We start from the raw sequence: 23,646 nt of genomic DNA, 5'->3' as shown, positions 1-23,646 counted from the left end.
CAGAGCATTTAAAAATCCCTGTAACATATCCAGAATTCCAAGGCAGGATTCTTCAGGAGCTTTGCTGCTTCCTGCAGCTGGACGTGTGACAGGCACGAGTCCTGCTCCAGACAGAGCTGAGCAGGCTGAGAACGGTGAAATGTGAATAAGGTCACGGTCCCTGCCATGCAGGCAGCTGACCACCAGCTGTCCCCATTGCTTCACCGGAGTCAGAGATCAGGCTTGCAACGCGAGCACGCCTCCAAAAATGGGTGTTGCTGTTCTTAGGAGACCAAAAAGAAAAATAAAAGCTCGGAAAAATAAAATAGAGCTACTGGAGATCTGTCAGTCCCTGGGTAAGAAGATGGGATGTGAAGGAGAAGGTCTGCATTCCAGGAGGTTAAAATGTGAGACAGATCAGCTTGGAAACACAAGGAGGGGACCTTTGTGACACGACAAAGGAAAGCTCTGGAGACTCATTCATGTAGCAAAGATGAATAATCAAAGTGTGGAAGATCCAAGTGCTGCTGCTTGGCCTCTGCCCACATCATCATCCCCTGATAAAGGTTCCTTCAGAGATGTTTTCCAGTCCAGGATCTCTGATGAACTCCATTTCCCAGCTTCAGAGGATGGAAAGCATTCAAATTTAGAACTAGAAAAGTGCATCTTAGAGAGGCCAGAGGGTAAAGGTGTTTTAGGATCATCTCAATAAAGTTCATTTCCCTCCTGAGAACTCAGGGCGATTTCTCATTTCCATTCACTTAGCATTTGAGAACTTTTGAAAATATTTCGTTTTAAATTAACTATATTAATATGCGATAATTCACATAGCTCCAGCAATTACAGTTGAATGACTGTGGTTTAACTAATAGGTAAGATTGAAATTATATAAATTATAAAAGCTTGGACTAACCAAAGCTAAAGTCCAGCTTGCTGGAGCCAGACCAACTTAGGGTACTCAGGAATCCAAAGGAAACAGTTTTCTGCTTTGTGGGCACAGCATGCGGCCAGAGGAGCAAAGCATTGTCAGTGCAACCATCCCAGATTGTAAAGCCTTTTTTTTAGGCTGCATGGAAGAGGAACAATCTCCTTCCATGTCATTATATCCATGTATTATTGAAAGCATCAGAAAGATATTTTATGTGATTTTTCTAATACACAGAAATAATCACCATTTTACTGCTTTCAGTAGTTCCATGAGACAAATTAAACAATTGTGAAAAACAGATCAAAATTTCCTCATGGAACAATGCTGCAGTGGGGGAGAATGAATCCATGACTGGAGCCTGGTGTATCCAAAATTCCTGAACACTGAACAAGAGCAGATCCAACTCAGCCCCTCTGCAGAGCTCTGTGTTGGGGTGTTCCAGGTAGATAAAGCCTACAGGAAAAGTTTTGTTGAATGAACATAATTAGAACATTTTGCAGACAGCTGCAGGGCTCCAGTAAAGGAGCAAATAAATGCTGCTTCTTCCTCTGGCTGATTTATTGCTACACCTGCACTCAGGAGAGGCACTGAAATGCCTGCAAGGATGAGGTTTCAACAGTTTTGAAGAGGAAGAAAGGAAACGAAATCAACTTACAGCAAAAAGATGTAAAGAATCTTTCTTTGTAACTATTTCAACACTCAAGAGCTACTGAGCAACTGCAATGCTCTAAATTTGAGAGGGCAGGAAAACCCTCGAGTTAAAAAATAGGAAGGTCCCACTACAGAAAAATCCCACTTTAAATGCAGACAGGTTATCTAGAGTCACCTAATTCTAAATCAGACAACCATGATTTCTTTTGCTGCTGCAGCAGAATTAAGCAGTTCAGATCCATGAGCCACTGATCACTGATTCCCCTGGATTTGAGAAGTCCTTCCCAGCAGCTCTGCTGGGTAATTTTGAGTGGCCAGCTGTCACAGATGTGCAAATTGCAAGCGAGTGAGCTCACATATGCAAGCAGCAGAAACTGCTTCTGGCAACTTCCCACCACCTAATGATTTTTAAAATACCTTTCAGCAATTACATCGGCAAAACAACAGCCCCCAAAAACAAGCAAACAAGCAAAGAGCACAGATTTTACCCAAGTGCACAGCAGGAAAATCTGAAATACTCTGTGCAGGTAGCTGTGCTTCAGAAATCATCAGTCAAAAAAGCTTTTTCCACAACTCCAGCCCCAAGAATACGTTGCGAATGCAGCCCAAGGACACCGTTCGCTCACTAAATGAAACAACAGTGTTGTCAGGTGTGCGAAGTCGTTTCTTCCTCCCGAGAATCTGGAAGTTTAAATGGTGTTAAAGTGCAAAAGACTCAGAGAAAAAATACACCTCTGAACAAAGAAAGAACTCATTATACTTTGCACCTGTTTAAGGAAAAACTCCTTTTGACAAGTCGGACCATTAATAAAGGTGCAATTAAGTATCACATCGTTAAAGGAACAGGAATGAAAACAAGCTGAACTCCCATTAAGAGACAATGCTAAGGTATCTATCTCGTTTAAAAAAAGAAATGCACACTTTCTCTCCTTGCTCCTGGTTACAGATGATATCGTAGGGATTTGTTACTCACAAACATAAGATTGCTCCTGAAAGTTAGTAAACTGCTTTCCTGAGCTAAAAAGCTATAATTTGTTCCCATATTTCCAAGAAAAGGTGTTACTTATTGTGAAGAAGTGCAGAAATGAGAACAAAAAAAAAAAAACCTTCAGGGAAAACTATCACTCATTTCAATATCACAACCAAGACATAAGCACAGGGAAAGTGACAAATTCTGCATTCTCTCAATAACAGATTCCCTTTCTGTGAATGTTGGAGGTTGGAATAGAGGAACTTCAATCGCTGTGGCAAGCAGCCAGCTCATGAATAGCTTGCTAACATCAACAAGACTATTCGTATGAACAAATGCTCAAAATGACTATGAGACTTCTTGTATATCCTTTGTAATGGTAAAATCACCGGGATTACTGTGGTTTCTAAGTGCTCTCCCACACAGATGAAGAGCTGAAGTCAAGAAGAGTGCTCATGTGAGGAGCTCTGTAAGAGCTGCAGTTAAACACTGAACTGCTCCTTTGGTTTTAGTTTAAAAAAAAATAGAGCACATTGGAGCAGAACTACTACTGGACCAGCAGACACCAGGCTTTGAGTCACTCTGAGTGCTTGAAGTGAGATCCTGACATGCACTGCTCAAGAAAAATACGCATTCTACTGCTTGAAGAGTTATGGTTAACTACGTGCTCAGCTCTGCTCGAAGACCACGGGATTTCAAACCACATTCTCAAAGTAAAGAACGGGGCTGGCAATACATAAAGATCTGTGAGAAAGGAAGCACTGCAACTAGCAGCAAGGTGGGGTTGCCTGCATGGGCAGCCCTTCATTTGAATGCAAATGTAATTTTGGGGCAGGCAGTTATCTGTGACATCAGGCAGGACCTTAGTAAACTGTTACCACCAGCACCTGGTAAAACCATTGTTAATCATGTGTAGTAAAGGGACATCAGGGCTAGCAGGAGTCATTTATAGAGCCAGGCTGGGCTAGAAAAGAGAGAAAGAAAGAGGAGGGGAAGGGAGATCAAACAAACCCTGCGAGGAGCAGGATGTCCCAGCGAGACAAAGGCAGGCTGTGAGCATCATGTACGTGAGCTATCTGTTGGATAAAGACACCAGCATGTATCCGGGCTCCGCAAGGTGCACCAGCAACAACCTGCCCGTGCAAAACTTCGTGTCTGCTCCAGCCTACCCCGACTACATGGGATACCACCCGGTGCCAGCCCTGGACAGCCACGGGCAGCCAGCGCCAGCCTGGGGCTCCCCCTACGGCCCCCAGCGCGAGGACTGGGGCGCCTACGGCCCAGGCCCTTCCAGCGCCCTGCCCGCTGCCCACATCAATGGCTCGTCCCCTGGCCAGGGCTCCTACAGCTCTGCCGAGTTCAGCTCCCTGCACCCCGCTGCTGCTGCGCCCTTACCTCCTGCAGACACCAGCCACGGCCAGCACATCTCTCCCAACAGCCAAAGGCACAGCTCTTATGAGTGGATGAGGAAAACGGTGCAATCCACTTCCACAGGTAGGAGGGCATGGAGGTTTTGTGCTGAGAAGAGATTTTTTTTACTTGTTGTTGTGTCATTTGTGGGGGTTTTGCCAGGTTGCCTGTTCACAGGGAAGGATTCAGATTAATAAAGATCCTGATTGCTCTGAAGGATTCTCTTTCTAGCAGTTAAATATTGGTTCAATTATTGGATGCTGGCTTTGATCAGTTGATTATTTCTTATGTTTCTTGCTTGACCTTTAATCCTGTGGGAAATGAAAAGCAATGTCCTTTCACTTCTCACTTCAGATATGGTTTTTAGAGTTTGTGATATTCAATAGTTGGTTTTGGGATGAAACAGAAAATATTGTATTCACCATCACCTATTCTTTACTTACTTTCCTCAAGTTTTGGAATACCTAGGAAAAGTTCAAGTCAAATATGCACAGCAGGGGGGTGGCAGTAAGGCTTTCTTCCAGAAACAGCCCTTCCAAACCTCAGAAAGCTGAAATGAGATCTGCAAGATCAAACAATGAGTCAATGCCTTAAAAACAGGCATGATAAGGAAAGGCTTGCTTCACTTTGTAGTAGTAGCTCTCAGAATATGCAGGAATACAAAGATCCATGGTAACACAGCCTGGTAATACAGCCACAGATCAGGCTTTGCTGCATGGCACTCAAGGAGTACAACACAATTCTTCAATTGTACTTAAGCAGTAAAAATCAGCCATGAATCTTGAGGGAAAGGTTTTGTTTGATTGGGAGGAGGAACAAGAGAAAAAATATAAATACTGAGCATCCCTAAAACAAAAATCTGCACCCTGGATATGAAAAAACCATTAAACAAGAAAGAGGAGAAGAAAAAGAGGGAAAACTGCCTGAAAAGAACAGAGGCATAATCTGCTGTATCACAGTATTTGATCCTCTGAGGTGCTGAGCAGCTTTGACATGCACTGAGATCAGTAGAAATTAGGGATACTCAATTCCTCCCCTAAAGAGATGCTCCCAGTATTTCAGTGCTGCATTCTTGCAGGTTTCTTCCCTTTCTCTCCCTCCCTCCACACGTGTCTGTAAATAAAAGTCTTCAAAGCAGGGACTGACTCAAACTCTGGTGGAAAATAAATTACTTTTAACAGACATTAGAAAATTGAAATAACTGCATAGAAAAGTTGTCTGTATTAAAATAATGCATCAAATTTGCATGGGCAGAGTCCTCTTCACTCCTTCTGAACTCAACTTTAGTTCATAGAGAGTTTACAGAATGCAACAGAACAATCAGAAAATGCTGTTGCTCTGTGTGAATAAGAATTTGGGAGATAAAAAAAAGTGTATATTTTAAAAATAATATTTGTTCTTCACAGAATATTATCCAAGAAAAAACAAAAGAGGGCCTGTTTTGAAAAAAAAACCTTGCAGCTTAATTTTGAGGAGTCCTTACAAGGGCAACAAAATTGCTCACTAATTGTGGGATTTACAGATGGTAAAACCTGGCTTAAAAAATCCACAGCTCCTCATCCCTTCCTTACCTGCTTTGTGCATTCCAATGACACCAAGGGAGCAAGGCCTGATTTGTTCTGTGCTGTCCCTTTGATACTGGGACACTGGGCTAGATTGATACAGCACACACATCTAGATATATATACACACACATAATATAAAATATCACATTCTAATTGCTGCACAAGAAGCACTTAGTGATTTGTCACTTCCCAAATTTGAAGCCTGCAAAGGTCAGAGCACTCACAGGAGAGCTGGGAGTGTCTCCTTTCTGGAGAGGTCTAACAAGATTTTGAGCACATCTGTGTCCAGAACTGGAGAAATCAGCATACCACAGGGACAGATCCTCCAAATGCCCATGGGCCAGTGGAAAGCTCCATTGAAAAGCTACTGAGAGCTGCTTTAGGGAAAAATCCACAGAAGGAATTCTCCTGCTGCTTCTTTCTCTCTTTATATATAATTAGTTTTTCTGCTAGGCCAGGCAGGCTCAGAGCCAGCAGATCTGTTTCATTAGAGTTGGTTCCTTTCTCTTCCTTCACTCCTTATCCTTTCTCTTTTTCTGTTTAAAAGCAAGAGCACTGTTGTCCTTCACGGTTTCCCAAAAAAAAAAAAAAAAAACATTCAAAACATTTTCCCTTGCAGCAGTGTCAGCTCTAGGACAGCACCTGAGTGAGTTTGGTTCTGTGCAGGCAGGTGTAGCAGTGATTTCAGGTGCGTCACCAGGCTCACTGCAAATGTTGCTTGCTGGATCATGATTAAACCCCTCATCATTTTCTTAGATGGAATCCAATTCTTTTCACATCCTTAAAGCTGTCTCTGTTCACTGAGCATTATCCCTCTGTCTCTACAAAACCTTTGGGAATTTCAGTAAAGGTTTGGTGTTGCAAGAATGAAGGAATCACACTTATTATTTATTAGCTTTCCTTATTCCCTGTGAATAGATACAAACCACTGTTCTTAATTATGAAAAAAATGATGCTCAGACTTACCTGAGGTGATCACAACAGAAATCATTTAGACAAATTAATTTTGTTATTTATTCATTACATGCTGCAAAGCACTAATTATCAATATTAATACTACCAATAACATTTCACTGTGAAAACAATAATTATTAAAGCAAGTAATTCTTGCAAGATATTCTCAGAAGTGTGCAAGAAACATTCCTGTGATCTTATCCTTTTAAGACTGGGAGAGATCCTTGCTAAAGGTTCACTCACTTTGAGTAGTCTGGCTTGGAGCAAGGCCCTGAATCTGTGGCATTCCCATCTCCAGAGATTTCATGGTTTTCTTCTCTTACTGGTCCTTTGTGGCCTCATGTCCTGACAGATGACAAAAAAACACTTTATTGCAATGTCTACCACTGCCTCATGCCCTCTAGGTCCTTGATACTGTTATCTACAACTAACCTGAAACAAAGGAAGAAATTATTTCATGTTTTACTCTGTAACTTTTAAAACAACACCAGTGTAGAACCATGTGTTCAACTGATGTGAAGTGACAATTGTGAGGTTCCCTGAAACCTCTGGAAGATCTTAGTATTTAATGTGAGATTTCCATCCTGATTTAATACCACTAGAATGCATTTCCTGCAGCAAAGTCCTGCTGAGACTTTCATGCATCCTTGTGTCTCTGACTGAAGGATGGCTGAGTGTCTGGCCCTGCCTTGGCACTGCAGGGTTTGGGGTTGGATCCTCAATGCAGAGCACGTAGAATCCTTGTCTCTGCACTCCTCAGGGTGTTGAGGACACAGGAAAAAAAGCCAATGTGTTTTGACTCAGAACACTTGAAGGAGGAAGCACTGAGTACTCAGGATTTTCAGCCACAGACACTGAGAGAAAAGACTCCACTAACCCTTACACTGCTCCTGTCTCCTTACTTCCCCTGGAGAGGGTGAGCACAGCCAGGACAAGGAGCAATTGTGACAGAACAGAACAAAGCCACAGCTAGAAATGTGAGGTGGCAATTCCACACACACACACACAAAACATAATTACAGGCTAATTCTTTGATGGAAAGTAGAATAAAACCACCTTAGAAGAAGCTACAAATCTCGTCCTGTTGATTTCAGGATTTTTATGGAGCTGTGTCATCACTCACACAGGAGTAGACTTGACTTTATGACTGTGTGAGAAAACAACACACACCTGTGGTAAGAGTGTGCCCAAAACACTGAGTTTGAGCAGTGAACTCCCAGGAGAATTTGCTCACAAAGCTGAAAGTGCACCTTAAGATCTGCAGTTATGTTACCATAAAACAGGGTGGGGACAAGTTTTGAAACAGGTAAACTGATTTAGAGGTGAGATTTCATTTTCCTGTAGATGACAACTCTCCTATCATTCTTCTTCAATAAAAATTTACTCTGCAGACATGAAGACAGTTTTCTGCTGCTAATGGCAGGAGAACTGAGAGCATCATGACTAAAGGCACTGTAAATGTATCACACTTAGTCTTTGAAGGAAGGAGTTCTATTCCCTCAAACCTAAGGAAGAGGAACAAGTATCTTTAGAGGTCATTCCTGTAAAATGCTGAATGCTAAAGAACATATAACACTTGGGGAAAATCTCATTTAATCACTTTCCTTTTAGTCTATACAGTCATTGGCAATGGGATTTCCCCTGGTTTGCCACTCAGAAATCCACCTACATTTTCTGCAGGTTGGGTGCTTCTGCCTGTCCAGTCATTGCTTAAAGAGAAAAAAAATGACTCTGCTTTGGATCCAATTCCATCTGCATGATGAAGATGAGTAGAAAAGTTTACACCAGCAAAGGGAAGAACAGAATTTGGCCAATGAGCTTTATTCCAGAATAGCAGAACATGTCCAAAATTGAAAACAGAAGGGAAAATTGGAGTCTGTTGAAAGGTTTCAATTCTGTGATACTATTCTGAATTTTTCAACATGAGCAATCTGAGCATGTACAAAAGACAAGATGAGCAAGGTGCAGCACAAAAGACAAACACAGAATTTTACAGAGTTTCACAAACCTTTAGCACCTAACTTTGCAGTAATGCACAGGACCAGGACACCTAATCATCACACCAAGGTTCCTGGCAGGAATATTATACAGGATTGGATCTATGTCACATTTTCTAATGCACTGCCTGTTGGGGTTTCTTCAATTTAGCTTTACAGAACATCATGTGCAGCACAACCTTTGTCTTCAAAACTTATTTAAAATTATTTCTGCTTCACAACTTCAATTAAGTCAGTTAAATTACTGACTTAAGTCAAGGAGAATTTGCCCCTTATTTTTCCTACACTTTTAAAATATGTAAGTACAGTCCTAAACAAAACTCTGATCTCTGTCAGTCTATATCTTTATAAACTCAAAAATTAACATCAGTTTTTTAATACCAAAGAAACAGAGAGATGCAGGTGGGAACTGATCATATGGTTGAAGCTGTTTCACGTTTCTGGGATGATTTAAGGAGGATTTCAGTCACCAAGGACAGACATAACTTCTTCTGAAACACTGCTAAACCCTGGAATCCAGGCTGCAGTGGTTTGTCAGCAATCCCACAGTAATCCCACACTATCAGGGACACCTTCAGGTGCCTTCTGGATTTTATGAAAGATGCTGCTTTCAGTGCCTGCAGAATATTCCTGAAAAGTTAAGAGAGGAGGCTCTGAAAGAGATCCCAGGGCTGGTTCTAATGCTAATTTATTTTGCTTTGTAAACTAGTTGTGAGGTCCGATGGTGGGTTTTTTTTTTTTTTCCTTTCCTGGCCTACATTGTCTGAGGTTTTGAGGCCTATCTGTCATATTGAGGCAACAGACCCTTTTAACACTTCACTTTGCTTTGATATGCACTCTTGTTTCTTCCTTCTCCCTCCTTTCTTCAGGAGTTATATTGCCGGAAAGGGTGATGATTTTCACAGCAAATAAAGAGGCCTTCTCCCAGCTTTATTGTCTTCAGAAGAAATACTCTGTGAATTTTATGACCAATGGGAAAGCTGTTCCCTTCCCCCAACTCAAAACTTGGCCAGTCACAAAAATTGCCAGAATGGAAGAGCATTGTTAAACTATATCCCACTAAAAGATTTCCAGCTCTGAAATGTCTGATTTCTCACTGCTCCAAAGGCACTCCTCAGCAGCCACTAGTGCAAAAGAGGGTTTTGACAAAACTCCCTCTTCTTCTCTAGGTCATTAAACGCAGGAAATCCACTCCCTCAGCACAAAGGCAGGCAGGCTGCAAAGGTAGCTGCTTCAAAGCCCTTTTGTTTAGTTTCTCTTCCACCCAAGCACCAATAACCTCTCCAAGCACAACTCTACTGTCCATGGCAGAACACAGTCCCTGCAGAACTGACACAGTATTGCTGATTACAATTTTAACCTGCCACTAACAAAAGATTAATTAAAATGGTACAAAGTCAAATGTTGGCTATTTCACTCACCTAAGTGAGGAAAATATACAGGATTTCACTAAAGAATTGGACTAATACAAGGACTTTTATCATTGCATCATTGAATTCTGCCATTATTTATTGAGAAGTGAAGAACATCCTCCCACTGTCTATGGGGTGAATCCATTAGTACTACCTCAAATTTTACTCAGGTGATATTTCTCCTGGAAATAAAACACAATTAAAATTAAAGCCAGTAGATCTGCAGAACACAGTGCAGTGGATCTGCTCTAACAGATGGAATTTAGAAGCTAAAGTCCCAAACAGTTTAGGGATGGGTTCTGTTGCTGCTGTTTGTTAACTCTGGCAAATAAAAGTGTGCTTTGCCTTTGAAAGGAAATGCCATGTGCAGACTAATTCCAACAAATGCAGTAGGAAGAACTCTCACTGACATCAAGGAGAGTAAAGGACTAACAAACTAAAACATGGCTCTGCCAGAGCTAAAAGTAACTCTTGGAAGACTCTGGCAGATTTCAGCTCCCACTGTCTCTTGTCTCTCACAGACAGTATTACTTTACACAGAAAAAAAAATCAAATTATTCAAGACAATATTTATGTGACACATCTGAGAATTTTTGTTGGAGTATTTCTCAACACTTCCTTATTTTTGCTTTTAAATTTTTTAATTATTTTCTTAAGGAATTAGATGTCAAAGTTCCCAATCTTCCTTCAAAGAGAATTCAGATATTATCAATTCCACTAAAAAAATCTTGGAGTTACTCATACAGAAATAAAGGATCTTATAGAGAAAGTTCTGTTTTCCATGTACATTTAATTTCTTCTTCAGCTAAAAAAGAAAAAAGAAAATCAAACCACAACCCTCTCCTATTCAGGTTAAATAAGCTTGAAGCACTTAAAACCAGAAACAGGAAGGTTTTTCTTGAAGTTTACTACTTTGTTTTGGCAATAGAGGAACATTTGATATTTGTCTGTGCCTTCTGAATGAGAACAGAGGTCAAGATAAGATCACCTTGTTGCTCTTTTGTGTACTCCATCTTAACAACACAAAGGACACTAAGGAAACATGTTAAACATTTTGTCCCATAGAATGACCCCAAATTCTCATTTGAAGAAGAAAAAAAACCCTTAACCAAACCACCAGTTAGAGAGAGATCAAAAGTTAAAAAATATCGAGTGAGGCATTAAAGCACCACAGGTGACCATATGTTAAACAAACAATTTACACTTCTAGTGAAGGAAAACAAATGTCCTGGTATTTATGTGGACTGAACTGAATCACTGCTGCTCCTTAGAGACTCTACAATTCTTACCTTAATGTTGTAAAATGAGCAGCACTTTTCACTTGATTATCAGTGTAAACCTCACTGGGCTAATTCTGCCTCCACTGCAGTTTCACAGTGCTGGAAATGTCAGTGAATGAGAATGTCCTGGACATCCTCCCCAGCCAGGCAGCACCTTCCCAGGCAGGTAACAGATTTGAGACAAAGGAGAGTTTGGCTGCATGGATTGAGCAGAGACCACAGTCTAAGGAGCAATCCCACACCAATTTCCCCTATTGAAATATTCCAAGTAATCAGGCTGATGGTCTTAGGAAGAGTTGGATGATGTCCAGAGCATTTTAAAAGGATGCTCCTCCAGGGTTGGAACATGGAAGCTGAAGGACCAAATTCTAATGAAGACTTGGTTCTACAAGCCTTGGGAGAGTCCTAGAGAACCCCTTTTTTTGTAGGGTGAGCCAGAATCATCCCCATCCAGGCTATAAAAGGATTTATTTACAGCATTGCACTGCCCAAAACTTCCAGTGCTCACCAACTCTGCCTCTGGGTTCTATACAAATACCACAAAGAGGAGCAGAGCCTGAAGAAACTTCTAATGAAAGCAATAGGTTGGTGAGCCAAAAATTCTTAGAAACAGCAAAGTCCTGGCTGTCAAATACTGGAAGACGTGAAAGTGCCTCTATATGGTGTGCATGGCAAGTGGAAGGCAATGCCAACTTTAAATATGTTCCATAAAAAACTGAGACACCACATCTCCTTCCATAGATGGTGAAAAACATGAACCCAAGATTTTGCTGTAGTCCTGTATGCTGAATTCTGATTTTTGGGTGCTTTGAAACTTCAAAAGCAAGGGGAGGAGGAAGGAGGGGCTGGGTGGGAATCAGGCCTTTGGCAGCACTGAGAGATGATCTCTCCAGCTCCCCTCTCCAGCCAGGGAAAGCTGATGGCTCAGGAGTATTCAAAATTACCTGCTCTTATTAGAGTGTAATCATCAGGAGTTTGTGGCAGCAGTTTTTTGAGGAGTTTGGTGTTCCTATAACCTTGTCAGAAAAGGCTCTGTAAGCAAACAGGAGCTGTTGTGCAAAGCCACAGGACACCTGCAGCAATAGCAGATGGGTACAGGTACAAACACCTCGAGTTCTGTGCATCACCTGGGAAAACCTGGGGAGGCTCTTCTGCTGCAGTGGCCACTGAGGGGACAAATTCACAACCTCCAGAACCACAATGGGATACAGAGAAAAAAAAATACTGAAAATATATTTCCTGTCCCAGATAATTCACTGGCTAATTAGGCACATCTCAAGGAATGTCCATATAAATACAGGTAAACAAGGAAACACCAAAAATTAGAAAGATTATGCTCAGCAAAGATGACAACATTGGTCTTAACACAATAATGATCCAATCTGTTAAAAAAGTGGGAAGACCTCAGGCTTTTGCTTTAAGCAGGTGCTGATCTCCAATATATTGATTGCCTAATGTGAGCATAAACCACAGAGGAAGGGAACCAGCCTCTCCCGTTCTCAGCTTTCCTCCAGAGCAGCCACACATTCTGTTCTCAGAAATGACCCCGTATGGAATCCATAAAATTTCAGCTCCTTGCATCTGTGTTCCCTGGCTCCTGTCATCTGCCATTGCCTTTTAATGCCCTGGATGCTGCTGAGCTGTGTCTGCTCTACTCAGCTGCACCCACAGCTGAAGGGAGGCAGCAATGCTGCTCCTAAAACAGCAGATGCTGCAGTTCCCTGCCCATTGTGGAGTATTATTGCTTGCCCTTTCTCTTTTTTATGAACTGTCATCTGAAAATCTATGTTACTGTTCCCTGTGCTGTTATCAGGTCGTGGGCAGATTGTGCCAGACTTGACAGGAAAACACAACCTCCAAATTGCAGTAACAATCACAACGTTGTGGGATTTTTTCTAGCAACAAGAAGTGAGGAACTTTGGAAGCTCTCAGTGTTTCCTGTGCAGTAAAATGTCCTTCACAGTTTTCTCTGAGGCAGGTAAGAGTGTCAGCTCTAGGGACAGAGACAAGAGCAATTCAACACCAGGCAGGAAGCTTGCAGCAGAGCTGGGAACAGAACCCAGGTTTCCTGGCTCCTTGTTCTCACCAGGAATGCTTTCTCTTTCCCAAATGATAACACAGGGGTGATAAAGAACACGAGAAGCAGTTTATTATCTATTTACTAAGGAGCAAACCTAATATCTGATGGTATGAACCTCTTGTGTTGTAAATCAAGACTGAGTTAAGGGAGTTGCTCTGGGTAAGTGCATAGAGAATCAGGTCTAAAATCCCCCCAGATATTTTCAAATGTAAAGCCAGATATTTTGTGTTACTAAAGTGAAAAAATTCTAGCTTGAAGCAATGTGTTCTTCTTTCAAAACAGGTAAAACAAGAACGAGAGAGAAGTACCGAGTGGTTTACACAGATCATCAGAGATTAGAATTAGAGAAGGAGTTTCATTACAACAGATACATTACAATCAGGAGGAAGTCTGAACTTGCTGCAAACCTAAGACTATCCGAGAGACAGGTAGAGTATGGATCACCCATCCAGGCTTTCCTTTGAATTGCTGATTGCTGCTGAGGAGATGACTGTATGGTAAAGAGCAGAGAAATGTTAATGCCAGTAACCAAACACTGGGTTCCCTTTGCAGCAGAACCAGAACTAGAGCTGTGCAATAACCCAGGAAATGCAAACACCAACTTTTTCCCATTCTGAGAAACACGAGCTAAAGCACATCACCAAAATCCTGTCAGAATTTCTCTCTGGGCAGTGGTAGCAGGGAGAATTTCATGCTGAACTTTCTAAAGCAGAAGTCCTGGTTCTGCTGAAGTCAGTAGGAATTCCAGAACCAAACCCAACAAGGTTGGGATTAGAGGGGATGGAAGTGATGAGCTCAAGTGTGTTCAGGACACTTGAAGGGTTTTGTTTCCTTGGCTGCCTTGTACCTTTTGTTAAAGATTTCCTACATACGTGCTACTCCTTTCTCCTGCCCCATTTCCTCCCCTCCAAATTCCACTTCTGTTCCCAGAAGTTAAATCAAAACACAATCCCTGATTGGGCCTGATTCACTATTGTTCTATGGGCTCTGCTGAGCAGGAATAGTCCAGAGCCCACCCAGTTGCAGCACTGTCCGTCCAACCTGAACCTGGCTCACACAGCACGTGCTGAGCTTACAGAAATAGAGAAGCAAATATTCCACAATCTGCTGCTGAATGCCAGGACTGAATTGCTGAAAATTAAAATTGTTTCTGCCAGGTATAAAAAATATACTAGGTGTCTCTTTGCTGGCTGTTAAATTAATTATTCTGAATTTCAATATTACAACCCTGCTTCTGTAAATTGGTGATATTTACTTGAAACGTGCTAGCCCGGTGATAATTCCTGATGGAAGTTTTTGTTAGTGCATTTGAAGAGGTGAAACAAAACTATGTGATCTATTTTTTCGTATATACGGGAGAAATTTGGCAACAGCTTTTGTAATATTTGTTCTTCCTCAGCATCATCAATATATCAAGGACAAAATGAATTCCAGCTCATACAACCTACACCTCTGAAGTGCATTTTAAAAATGTAAGATTAAGTAAGAAATACCTGATAGACTCCCACCACCAGCCTTTTGTACAAATTAAACAACTCCATCATATGAGTACAACTGAACTATCCCAAATTCCTCTGCACACCACTTAAAACCTGAACTGATTTTCTGGAAAAGTTTTTTTCTGCCTCTGCCAAAATCCAAAATTCCCTGGAAGGAATATCTCAAAAGGACAAAGAACAATCATTTAAACAAGGAAGGAAAGGTGCAATATCTAATTAAGAAAAGAAAGGCAAAATGAAGCACTGTTAACATAGGAAGGATACTGAAATAAAGGAGATTATGAGGACGAGAAAGAAGAGAGAAAATCAGACTTCAGGGGAAGAGAAATGTGCATGGAAAAAAGAATATGGAAAGGAAGGAGGGCAAGAGGTAAAGAATAAGTCAGACAGATGCAACTGGCCCTGACAGCTTTTAGTCTGACATTACAGATCTGTTCTTACTTGGACTTATTTGATAATTGGCACACGGCCCTGAAGTGCCTGCTTATTTCTCTCTGCAGATCTACTTCCCTAGTTTAACAACAAACCAGAATAAAAACCTTAATGCACAGGCAGGTAACACTGAAGCCAGAGGGTAATTCTGAAAGGTTGGTTTAGTTTTTAGACTGTTTCATCTTTGGCAAATGTATGACAAAAACTGAATCTGCACAGTCAGAAGGCAAGAGATGTGAGAGGGTTTGAGACTGGTTCAATGTAACATAATTTGGTACTAAAATGATATTGCAGAACTAAGACAACAAAAGAACTGCCTAACATCTTAGATGGCAGTCTGGGACTTAAGAGACCTGGTTTAAATTTACAGCAGCTTTGCATGTATTTGAATCCTTCAAATGTAAAATGGAATAGGAATGCCTCCAGGAGAAGCACTGAGACTGTCACAGAGAGTCCTTACAATGTTTTGTTGGGCTACACCAGTGGTTTTCTTTTAAAACACAACCTGGTAGTTACAGATGTTATCACCTCTCACTCTTTCACCTCCTCTCCAGTCATTATTCTCTTTCCCTTTCTAGTTTCTATCTGAAAGTAATTGAACAGACCAATATTTCTCAGTAAAATATTGATTTTTTTTTCCTTTGGGTTATAGAAAAACAATGACAGAAGTGTTTCTTTTGCTGTCTGAACAAGATAACACAACAAACCTGAATGAGGCAGCTCAGTATTTTAGCTGCAGTATTTTCAGCTGACCATTTCTCACCTTCAGCTCATGTCCTCGATCAAGAGCCACCATTCCTTCCCAGAGGTTGCTGGGTGGCTGTGACAGGGCAGGGACACTGGTGGCACTGGATTGTGTGGGAAGCAGCAGCAGATTCTGGCTCCATCTACAAATGAAGTAGAAGGCACTCAGCTATTCAGGCACTGCTAAAATGATATTTTGAATTAATGTTGTGTATTGCTGGTGAAATTCTGTTCAGAAGTGAATTTCCACTGGTTTCCACACCGGAACTCATTAATTAACATGCACCATCCAATCAGGAAAGCTTCTGTGCCTGAGCAGCAGATCTTGACCGACTAGGGCATATAGTTTTCAATGTAACAATAGTCTTGCAAAATCTTGTCAATCGCTAGGACACATGAGATTCTGTTCTGTTAGATTTTGTTTCAAAAAATTAAATAAATCAAAGCTCATCCCAAAAAGAAATAACTGAACTAACAACAAGATTCGCTTTTTATCAAACTATTAATAAGTATTTTATTATTAGATCGGAAAGATTACCTGTATAAAAAACAAGCAAACAGCTCTGTTGTCTCAGTTTGTCATTGTCTGGTCCTCATGCCACTGATTCTCCCTATGAGTCTGTGACTACACAAAGGACCACATTCAGTCTGCTAGCAACTGCAAACACCTTTCCTCTGCTCCTCTGCAGGTGAAAATCTGGTTCCAGAACCGCAGAGCCAAGGAGAGAAAACTAATGAAGAAGAAGATGAGTCACTTGGAGGGCAGCAGCCTCGGCTCTCTGCAGAGTGACTGTGGCTCGGTGAGCCCGATGCCCGTTCCCGAGGCACAGAGCCCCTCGGAAATGCCCGGCTCCCTATTCCCGGCGCCGCCGGCCCCGGCCGCTCTGCCCATGGGCGGCTTGCAGCACGCAGGGACGCTGCAGCAGGTGGTGGCCTCGCAGTGACACCGCGGGGGTGGCACCGAGCCCACGGAGCGGTACCGGAGCACTACAGGTGACACAGCCTGGGGCACACCAGCTTCAAGGACAGTAAACCAAGAGCCGCCTGGCAGGTGTGCGGCACAGCAGAGCTCTCGAGGGCCATGGAACTGCAGAGTCCCTCGGCAGACAAGGCAAGGAGCCCTCCGGCCTGCGAGCAGCTGGGGAGGCACAGAGGGAGAGCCCAGGGCAGCCACAGCCACTTGCTCCACCGCAGACACAAAAAAAGCACCAAACTTGCCCCAGGCAATGAATCCCACACTGCTGAGTGTCTGTCCCTCGGCCCCAGGGAAAGAGAATATCCCTGCTCCTTTGATCTCCACACGGTTCCATGGACTGATCCCACTGGTGGACTCTACACATGCATCTTGAGAAATGCAAACCTGGCTGATGTGTTCTGACCCATCTGATGGAAAGCCTGGAGCTGGGTGGTTGCACTCACTACATGTTCAGGGCATAGGTCAGGGATGAGCTTTTTGCAATTTTTGCGGGTTTGGCAGGTATGATTTCCAATGTTCCATACACTGGTATCCACAGGCACTCTTCAATCCTACTATAAATGTTTTGAAAGCATTCTGGAATTGTGAATCTTGGCCCAAGTTCATTTTTGAACAAAGAAAATTCATGTCAGATTCATTCTGGATCCTAAAAGAAAGAGCAACGTGGGGCAGAAATCCTTTTTAAAAGCTTAAGTGCTTGGAAAAGTGACTGCATTTCATGAGACAGCAGAGCCCATGGATTAAAGATGCAATAATTGCATTCAACCAATTATAAATCTAGTCGAGTTTTATGAGTTATTGTGACACTAATGAAATTTGAGAAGCCAAATTAATAGAAGAAAGAGCAAACAAAATACTTCACTTAAAATAAAGCTCTCAGCATTTTTCATTTGGGTCTCAGGTCTTGAAGAGCTGATCCTTTCCATAATAAGCAGAATTTGGTGGTAATCAGTACTTAAGAATAATCTGGATACTTATTCCTCCAATATAATTTCCAATTGCATTTGCAAAACTGTTTTTTGCAAAGGGAAAATTTTTAGAGCACATGAGTGATTCGGGAATTTATATCCTCATTCCAAAGCAGTTTAGAAATTCAGGATGCCTATTCTCAGTAATTTCTATCAAGGAATCCCCTGAAATCTTGTCACTGTTGCAAAAAAGACTAAGGAGCATTAAGTCATTTAGGCACTACATTCTTGGGTTTGTTCTTTAATTATAACAAATAGTACTACTAGAGTATCAAAATGTTGGTGATGTGAAATTACTTTGTATATAAAGAACATTAAAATAAATGCCTTTTTTCATAACCATTTTGCAATGTGTATCAGCTACTGCAGCAAGTGAACAAGCAGATTTTCATGGTTAGTCTGTTCTTGAATTGCCATATCAATTTTAAAAGAAGAGTGATGGTAAAAGAGTTTAGAGAAATTAGAGGAGCATGGGAAGAGCAGGATGGTTCAGGGAGCTGGCAGCTTTCACTACTTAGTAAATTGATTTATCATTTTGTTTACAAGAAGGACAGTGCTAAACAAAGGTAGCGTTCAATGAGATGGAGAAGGTGCATTGTAAAATTCCCATTCATTCCTTTCCCAGTGGTGCTTCATTTGCTGCCAACAACACAGGTAACAGAGGGGAGAGGAAGAAGCTGCAACTCAAAGTTCAGCAACAGAAAGTCTCCAACTGATTTCCACATGGTAGGAAAAGAGGAACATGACAAAGAGCACTTGGGAACAAAAGGGACTTCCCATCCTCATCACTGAACATTGCAAGCAAACTGCTCTGCCAAAAAAGAGCCATTGGATTTACCCAAAAGAGGAACCCACTGGAAATACACAGCACAGCCATTGTGCTGGCACAGGGAAATGTTAGAGATTTTATTCACATATACACAGATATTTAACTTAACAGAGACTGGAAAAAGCTTCAACAGGAAAAGCATCCTCACATTGGCCAATTAAATGGAATTGTGCTTTGCAGACTAGAGAAAAACCCATTTTAAAAAATCCAGATTTGGACTCTCAAAAGGTAAGAATACAGAGGGACACTTTGTCTTTTGCACTGATCTACAATAAATTAAGACCTAGTTCTAGCAAAGTGATCAGAAGCCTGGCCCCAGGGTTCTACAGAATCAAGTACACAGCTACCTATTTTAGTCACATTTTCATGACACAGCTTAATTTCACATTAGCATTTCTAAAAGGAAAAAAAGTACTTCAAGGAAGAACTTTAAGAAATGTGTCTGAACACAACTTCTTTCTCTTTAAAATTATTTAAACATCATTCAAAGAGAGTGGGATCTGGCAGAACGACCTGGTTTATCTTGTTTACATGTAGAAGAGTTATTGAGGAAGATAAGTGACCACTTTGAAGATCTGCTTCATTTCTGCTCCAGTTTGCTGAAAGCATGCTTGCTATAGGTTGCTATGTGTTTCCAATCAGAAGTTGTTAAGTACACAAAATAAGGCTGGATTTTATTTGCAGAAGCACATGTTCAAAGGTTAAAATTTATTGCTCCAAAAGCAGTATCTATAAACCAGGGCAATAGCTTAGAGATTATTAACCTTCTAGTTATGCCAGTGGCTGTTTTAAGTAGCTCGATTTTTTTGTAAGAATTCCCAGCAATCTCTCCAGTTAAGTATTTCCAATGGGCTCTAATCCTTTAAACTGTTGCCCACCAAACCCCAAAGGAAGTGATTTTTCTCTAAGAAGTTTTGTGCAGTGCTGTTAACTTGCTGTACTCTGTCCAAATAAAAATAAAAATTGCAGACAAGTCAGCTGAAATTATTTGGGTGCAGCACTGTGGGTTATGAAATATTGCTGCCATCCTCAGGCTAATACTTTCTTCTTGACTTTGGGTATATCAAATAACTCATCACTTTTATCACTTCTGAAAACTCAGGACACTAAAGCAGAGTACTGTCAAGATTGATTGGTTGCTAGGGAAGTGCCTTGAAGAAGAAAAGCATACCTTAGGCTACATCACAGGAATATCTAAGCCCTTAATCCTAATTGTGATTAAGAGAACTATCAAGGAATATCCAATTTTCAGAGGAATTCACTAAACTTTAAACCCTGTTTCCCAGCCAGAATTGTGATCTAGATGGTACAAAAAAAAAAAAAGCAAACAGCACCTTCTACCAAATCTTCTTGCAACTAAGCAAAATATACAATTCAAATGATATTTCTAAAACAAAATCTTCAATTCTTGCTTAGGGGTTATGCTATCATTAAAGGACATAGGAGAAAGCATCAAATACGTGCCACATTCTACCCAAAGAGGAGATTCAAAAATACATTAATTGTGGATGTCACCATAAAAATTAAAAAGGAGATTTCTGCTTTAGCTGCCTTGTTTGGTTTGCTGTGGCTGGCCAGGGGCACTGAAATGCCACGTCCCTGAAAATGACTCACAGTCCCATTTCAGATGGCACTGGATGTTAGCTGGGCACAATATTGTTCAAAACCAGGTAAAGAAATAGGCACAGGTTTTATGATGAAAATGTTTGCCAGCTGTTTTCATCCCCAGAGAGCACAAACTTTATCAATTCTCTAAAAAACAAACCCTGTTTGTAAATGTCTCACAAGAAATGGAGAGGATTAAGATACACCTGGATGCTCTTGGCCATCTAAGCCACAACAAACAGAGGAAAGGCAGGAGAGACTTTAATAATCGCAGAGTTAAACGTGTGGGGCAGAAATGCCAGGCTGCCAGCACCAGCAAGCTGGGGGTGGCAGGCAAACAGGGAATGCAATCGATTCCTTTGTTAGCTCCTGCAAGAAACCCCACACCGAGTAATGCCCGCAGGATTCGCTGGGAGCACCCGGCAGTCCCACCCGGCCAGCGGGATTAGCTCAGCACCCGGGAGCCCTGCACTGCTCGGGAAGGAAACAAATCGATGGCAATCGAGGATTTGCTGTTCATTTTCATGGTTCTGCTAAAGAATTGATTTACCCTGCGGGTCACACACGGGCTCTGTAACTCCTGCTGAATTCAGGCTGCTTGTGGAGCAGTAAGGAACGCTCTTATTTCTGTCAGTATTGATTTTGAAGCAGAAGTTAAATCATTTCGGTTTCAGAATAGTAAGACCCTCCTTTAGCTTCAGACCATTCCTTCCTAGCAAAACAGAGGCAGTTTATCCATGAAATATAGTAATAAAACACATTTTAACATTTAGAAATTAAAGATAAGTCGTTAGCAGCAGTTCGGAAAACAGAAGTGGGCTAGACAGAAGGCTAAATACAATCAGCTCTCTACCAGCCACTTTTCATCACTTTTCAAAAGGATTTGTTAACAACCAAAACTTCAGAGCATGAAATTAAATCCAATACCACTGAAGAAGGCTTCACACACAGCTGGCATCTTTATTTCTTCTGTTGCTCTCTTATGAAAAACAAATCCCCAGCAGGGATCAGAGACACAGGGCAGAACTGAAATTGTGTTACATCCCTTCTTCCTTTTCCCAGAAAACTCAGTTCAGCAAGTGAGAACAGCTCAGTCAGCACTGCTCATTCAGCTCTCTGGGCTGTGCCACATCTGCCATGTGCACATGCTTGCATTTCAAGCCCTGAAAATGAGACCTAAGTAGGGTTCTGTATATTTAAAAAGTCCAATCAAAAAGGGGAAATAAAATTTCAGAAGCTTTGTGTTTGTTGAAGCTTCAGTAAAAGCAAAAGTCACTTCTTTAGCTGTGTTTTAAGATTGTTAAACCTATATGCCTTCCTTCATCACCAGTTGGGTTTTTCCCCCACAGAACTGCCCTCAGCTGACAGCAAACCATGTCCTGACTGACCTTTCCTCAAGATTCCTACAGCTGGAATGAATGCTTAGGAGGAATGAATGTGAATGTAGCTTGAGTATAGGGTCAGTAACATCTCCAAAAAAAAACCTGCATGAGACCAATCAGCAATACAGAGTTCCCCAACAAAGTCCTGAGCATGAAATTCCAAGCATGCAGCTCTAAAAGTACAGGCAAGGAGCATTCCTAAAGCTGCAGTGTTACTGGAGTGGTCATCTGGAGGCAAGAAAACAAATATCTCTTCCTATCACCTGATCCACAAAGGGGCACATTCAGCTCACCTGCTTTTTGATTCCCCAACACAAGAGAGATTTCACATCATTTTCATGCTTCAAAGACAGACAGATTATTGTCTTCTTATCTCCATATAAAAGGAAGAGTAATTTTATGAGTAAGGGTTCCTAATAAAAACTATCAGAGTTGTAAACACCTTTAATGTAAGTTATCATTCTACAGGCAAGTTTTAAAGTAACAGTAGCCCTGAATTGCAGTTTTAATAGCTGTCATTAAAACACTTAATTGCACGTTTGTGATTATGTTATTATTACTGGGGTGGAATTGCTCTCTAGAACAGCTCATATACAACAGAACACCATCTCCACTGCCTGTACAAACAAACCCTTCAGAGTTCCAGTGATGAGCACCACACTTGGTATTGTTGATACTTTTTCATCAACCACTTGTTAGAAAACTAGAAAATGTTCTTCCACAAAGATCTCAAAGTACATTTGATTTAACACACATTAAACTTCACTTTAACAACCACTGAGACAACTCCCACGGCCACTGCTTTAGTAGATAAATTGCACCTGGCATCTGAACAGGTGAAGAAAAAGAAATAACCTTGGAGTTCAGTTTTCCTGGCAATCCATCTGTCTGAATTCTGCCGAGGAGCACAGCACTGCTGCTGCTGGTGCCACATTGATCTGTTCTGCCTTTGTCACCCACTGCAGAAAATGGTGCAAATACAAGACTCCACATGGCTGAGTTTTGTGGATTTTCATGGCAGCCCACTGCCTCAGAACTGTTTTCACTTCCCCACCACCCCAGAGAGGGCCAATTTTCCAGCAGCACTTTACACAGGCAGCACACCAAACCCTGACCCCACCCACTGCCATGCCCCACGCAGTCCAATGCAACGGCAGTTCACTTTTCCCCTTTTTTTTTGTATTCCCTGAAAGCATCCCACCAGAAACATGCACAGAATTGCAGCCTAAGTTACTGCACTAAAGTGTCTGTGGCTCTGAAGCTGCTGACATGCCGGGCCTGAGCAGGAAGGAGCTCAGCACGGCCAAGAAATGATCCTTGGGGAGGCAGACTTGGATTAGCAGTCACTTAACTCTCAGAAAACAGTTATCCCAAAGTTTTGGTAGCCTCCAACTCCAAGACAACATGCAAAGGTATGGCTCCCTTTTGATATCTCCACTCCGTTCTGTTACACAAAATAGGAGATATCAGAGCCAGGGAGCAGATCATCTGAACATTGCCATTTTAGTTATCTTATTCTCGCTTTGGTGTTAAAAATCTGCAGTCCACCCCAGCAATCTTATCCTGCTATGTAAATCTTTTTAAACAAAATGCCTTAGTCAAAGCTTACTATTGTTAGCTGATATCAAACCAGTGTAGCAAATTGCCATCAGAGTATCTTGATCTAATTATGTTCTGGAAAGAATTGAAATAGATCTGAAGAAAATTCAGATAATGGAACAGGCAAAACAAGAAAGGGAAAGGAGGAGCATAAACAAAAGATAAAAGAAGAACAGAGAATAAAGGATAACGCTCTGAGATACAAAAAAAATACAATTGATACTGAAACTGTTGGGGCTATGTGCAGAGACATTGATAAAGCAAGAGGAAACCCAGGGATTAAAAATGTTCCCATCATCTACTGCAGAATATGAATTCACATCATTCACAGGGATGTGAGAATGGTGTGCTTGGGGCAGGTCAAACAATGGGGCTGAGCTGAAATC

General features: G+C 41.5%; 1 protein-coding gene and 1 long non-coding RNA gene across 4 annotated transcripts in view; one reads left to right on the top strand and one right to left on the bottom strand.

Annotated features, from left to right (window-relative positions):
* Positions 1–3,589: 3,589 nt before the first annotated feature.
* Positions 3,590–16,967, top strand: LOC306808406 (homeobox protein CDX-1-like; the record flags this gene model as incomplete). Its single annotated transcript, XM_079318978.1, has 3 exons — positions 3,590–4,022; positions 13,509–13,654; positions 16,591–16,967. The coding sequence occupies 3 exons, from the start codon at positions 3,590–3,592 to the stop codon at positions 16,843–16,845; spliced, it is 834 nt and encodes a 277-aa protein (XP_079175104.1). The 3' UTR covers positions 16,846–16,967.
* The window catches only part of LOC306808412, a 25,039-nt gene continuing 17,338 nt past the window's right edge, over positions 15,946–23,646 (bottom strand). For all 3 annotated transcript variants that reach the window (XR_013776021.1, XR_013776022.1, XR_013776023.1), the window contains one exon: positions 15,946–16,044. This is a non-coding gene — a long non-coding RNA (uncharacterized lncRNA). The remainder of the gene's footprint in view (positions 16,045–23,646) is intronic.

The sequence above is a fragment of the Erithacus rubecula genome (assembly GCF_903797595.1).
Source record: "Erithacus rubecula genome assembly, chromosome: 15".
Classification (NCBI taxonomy): Eukaryota; Metazoa; Chordata; class Aves; order Passeriformes; family Muscicapidae; genus Erithacus; species Erithacus rubecula.
This window is presented reverse-complemented; position numbering and strand designations above follow the sequence as displayed.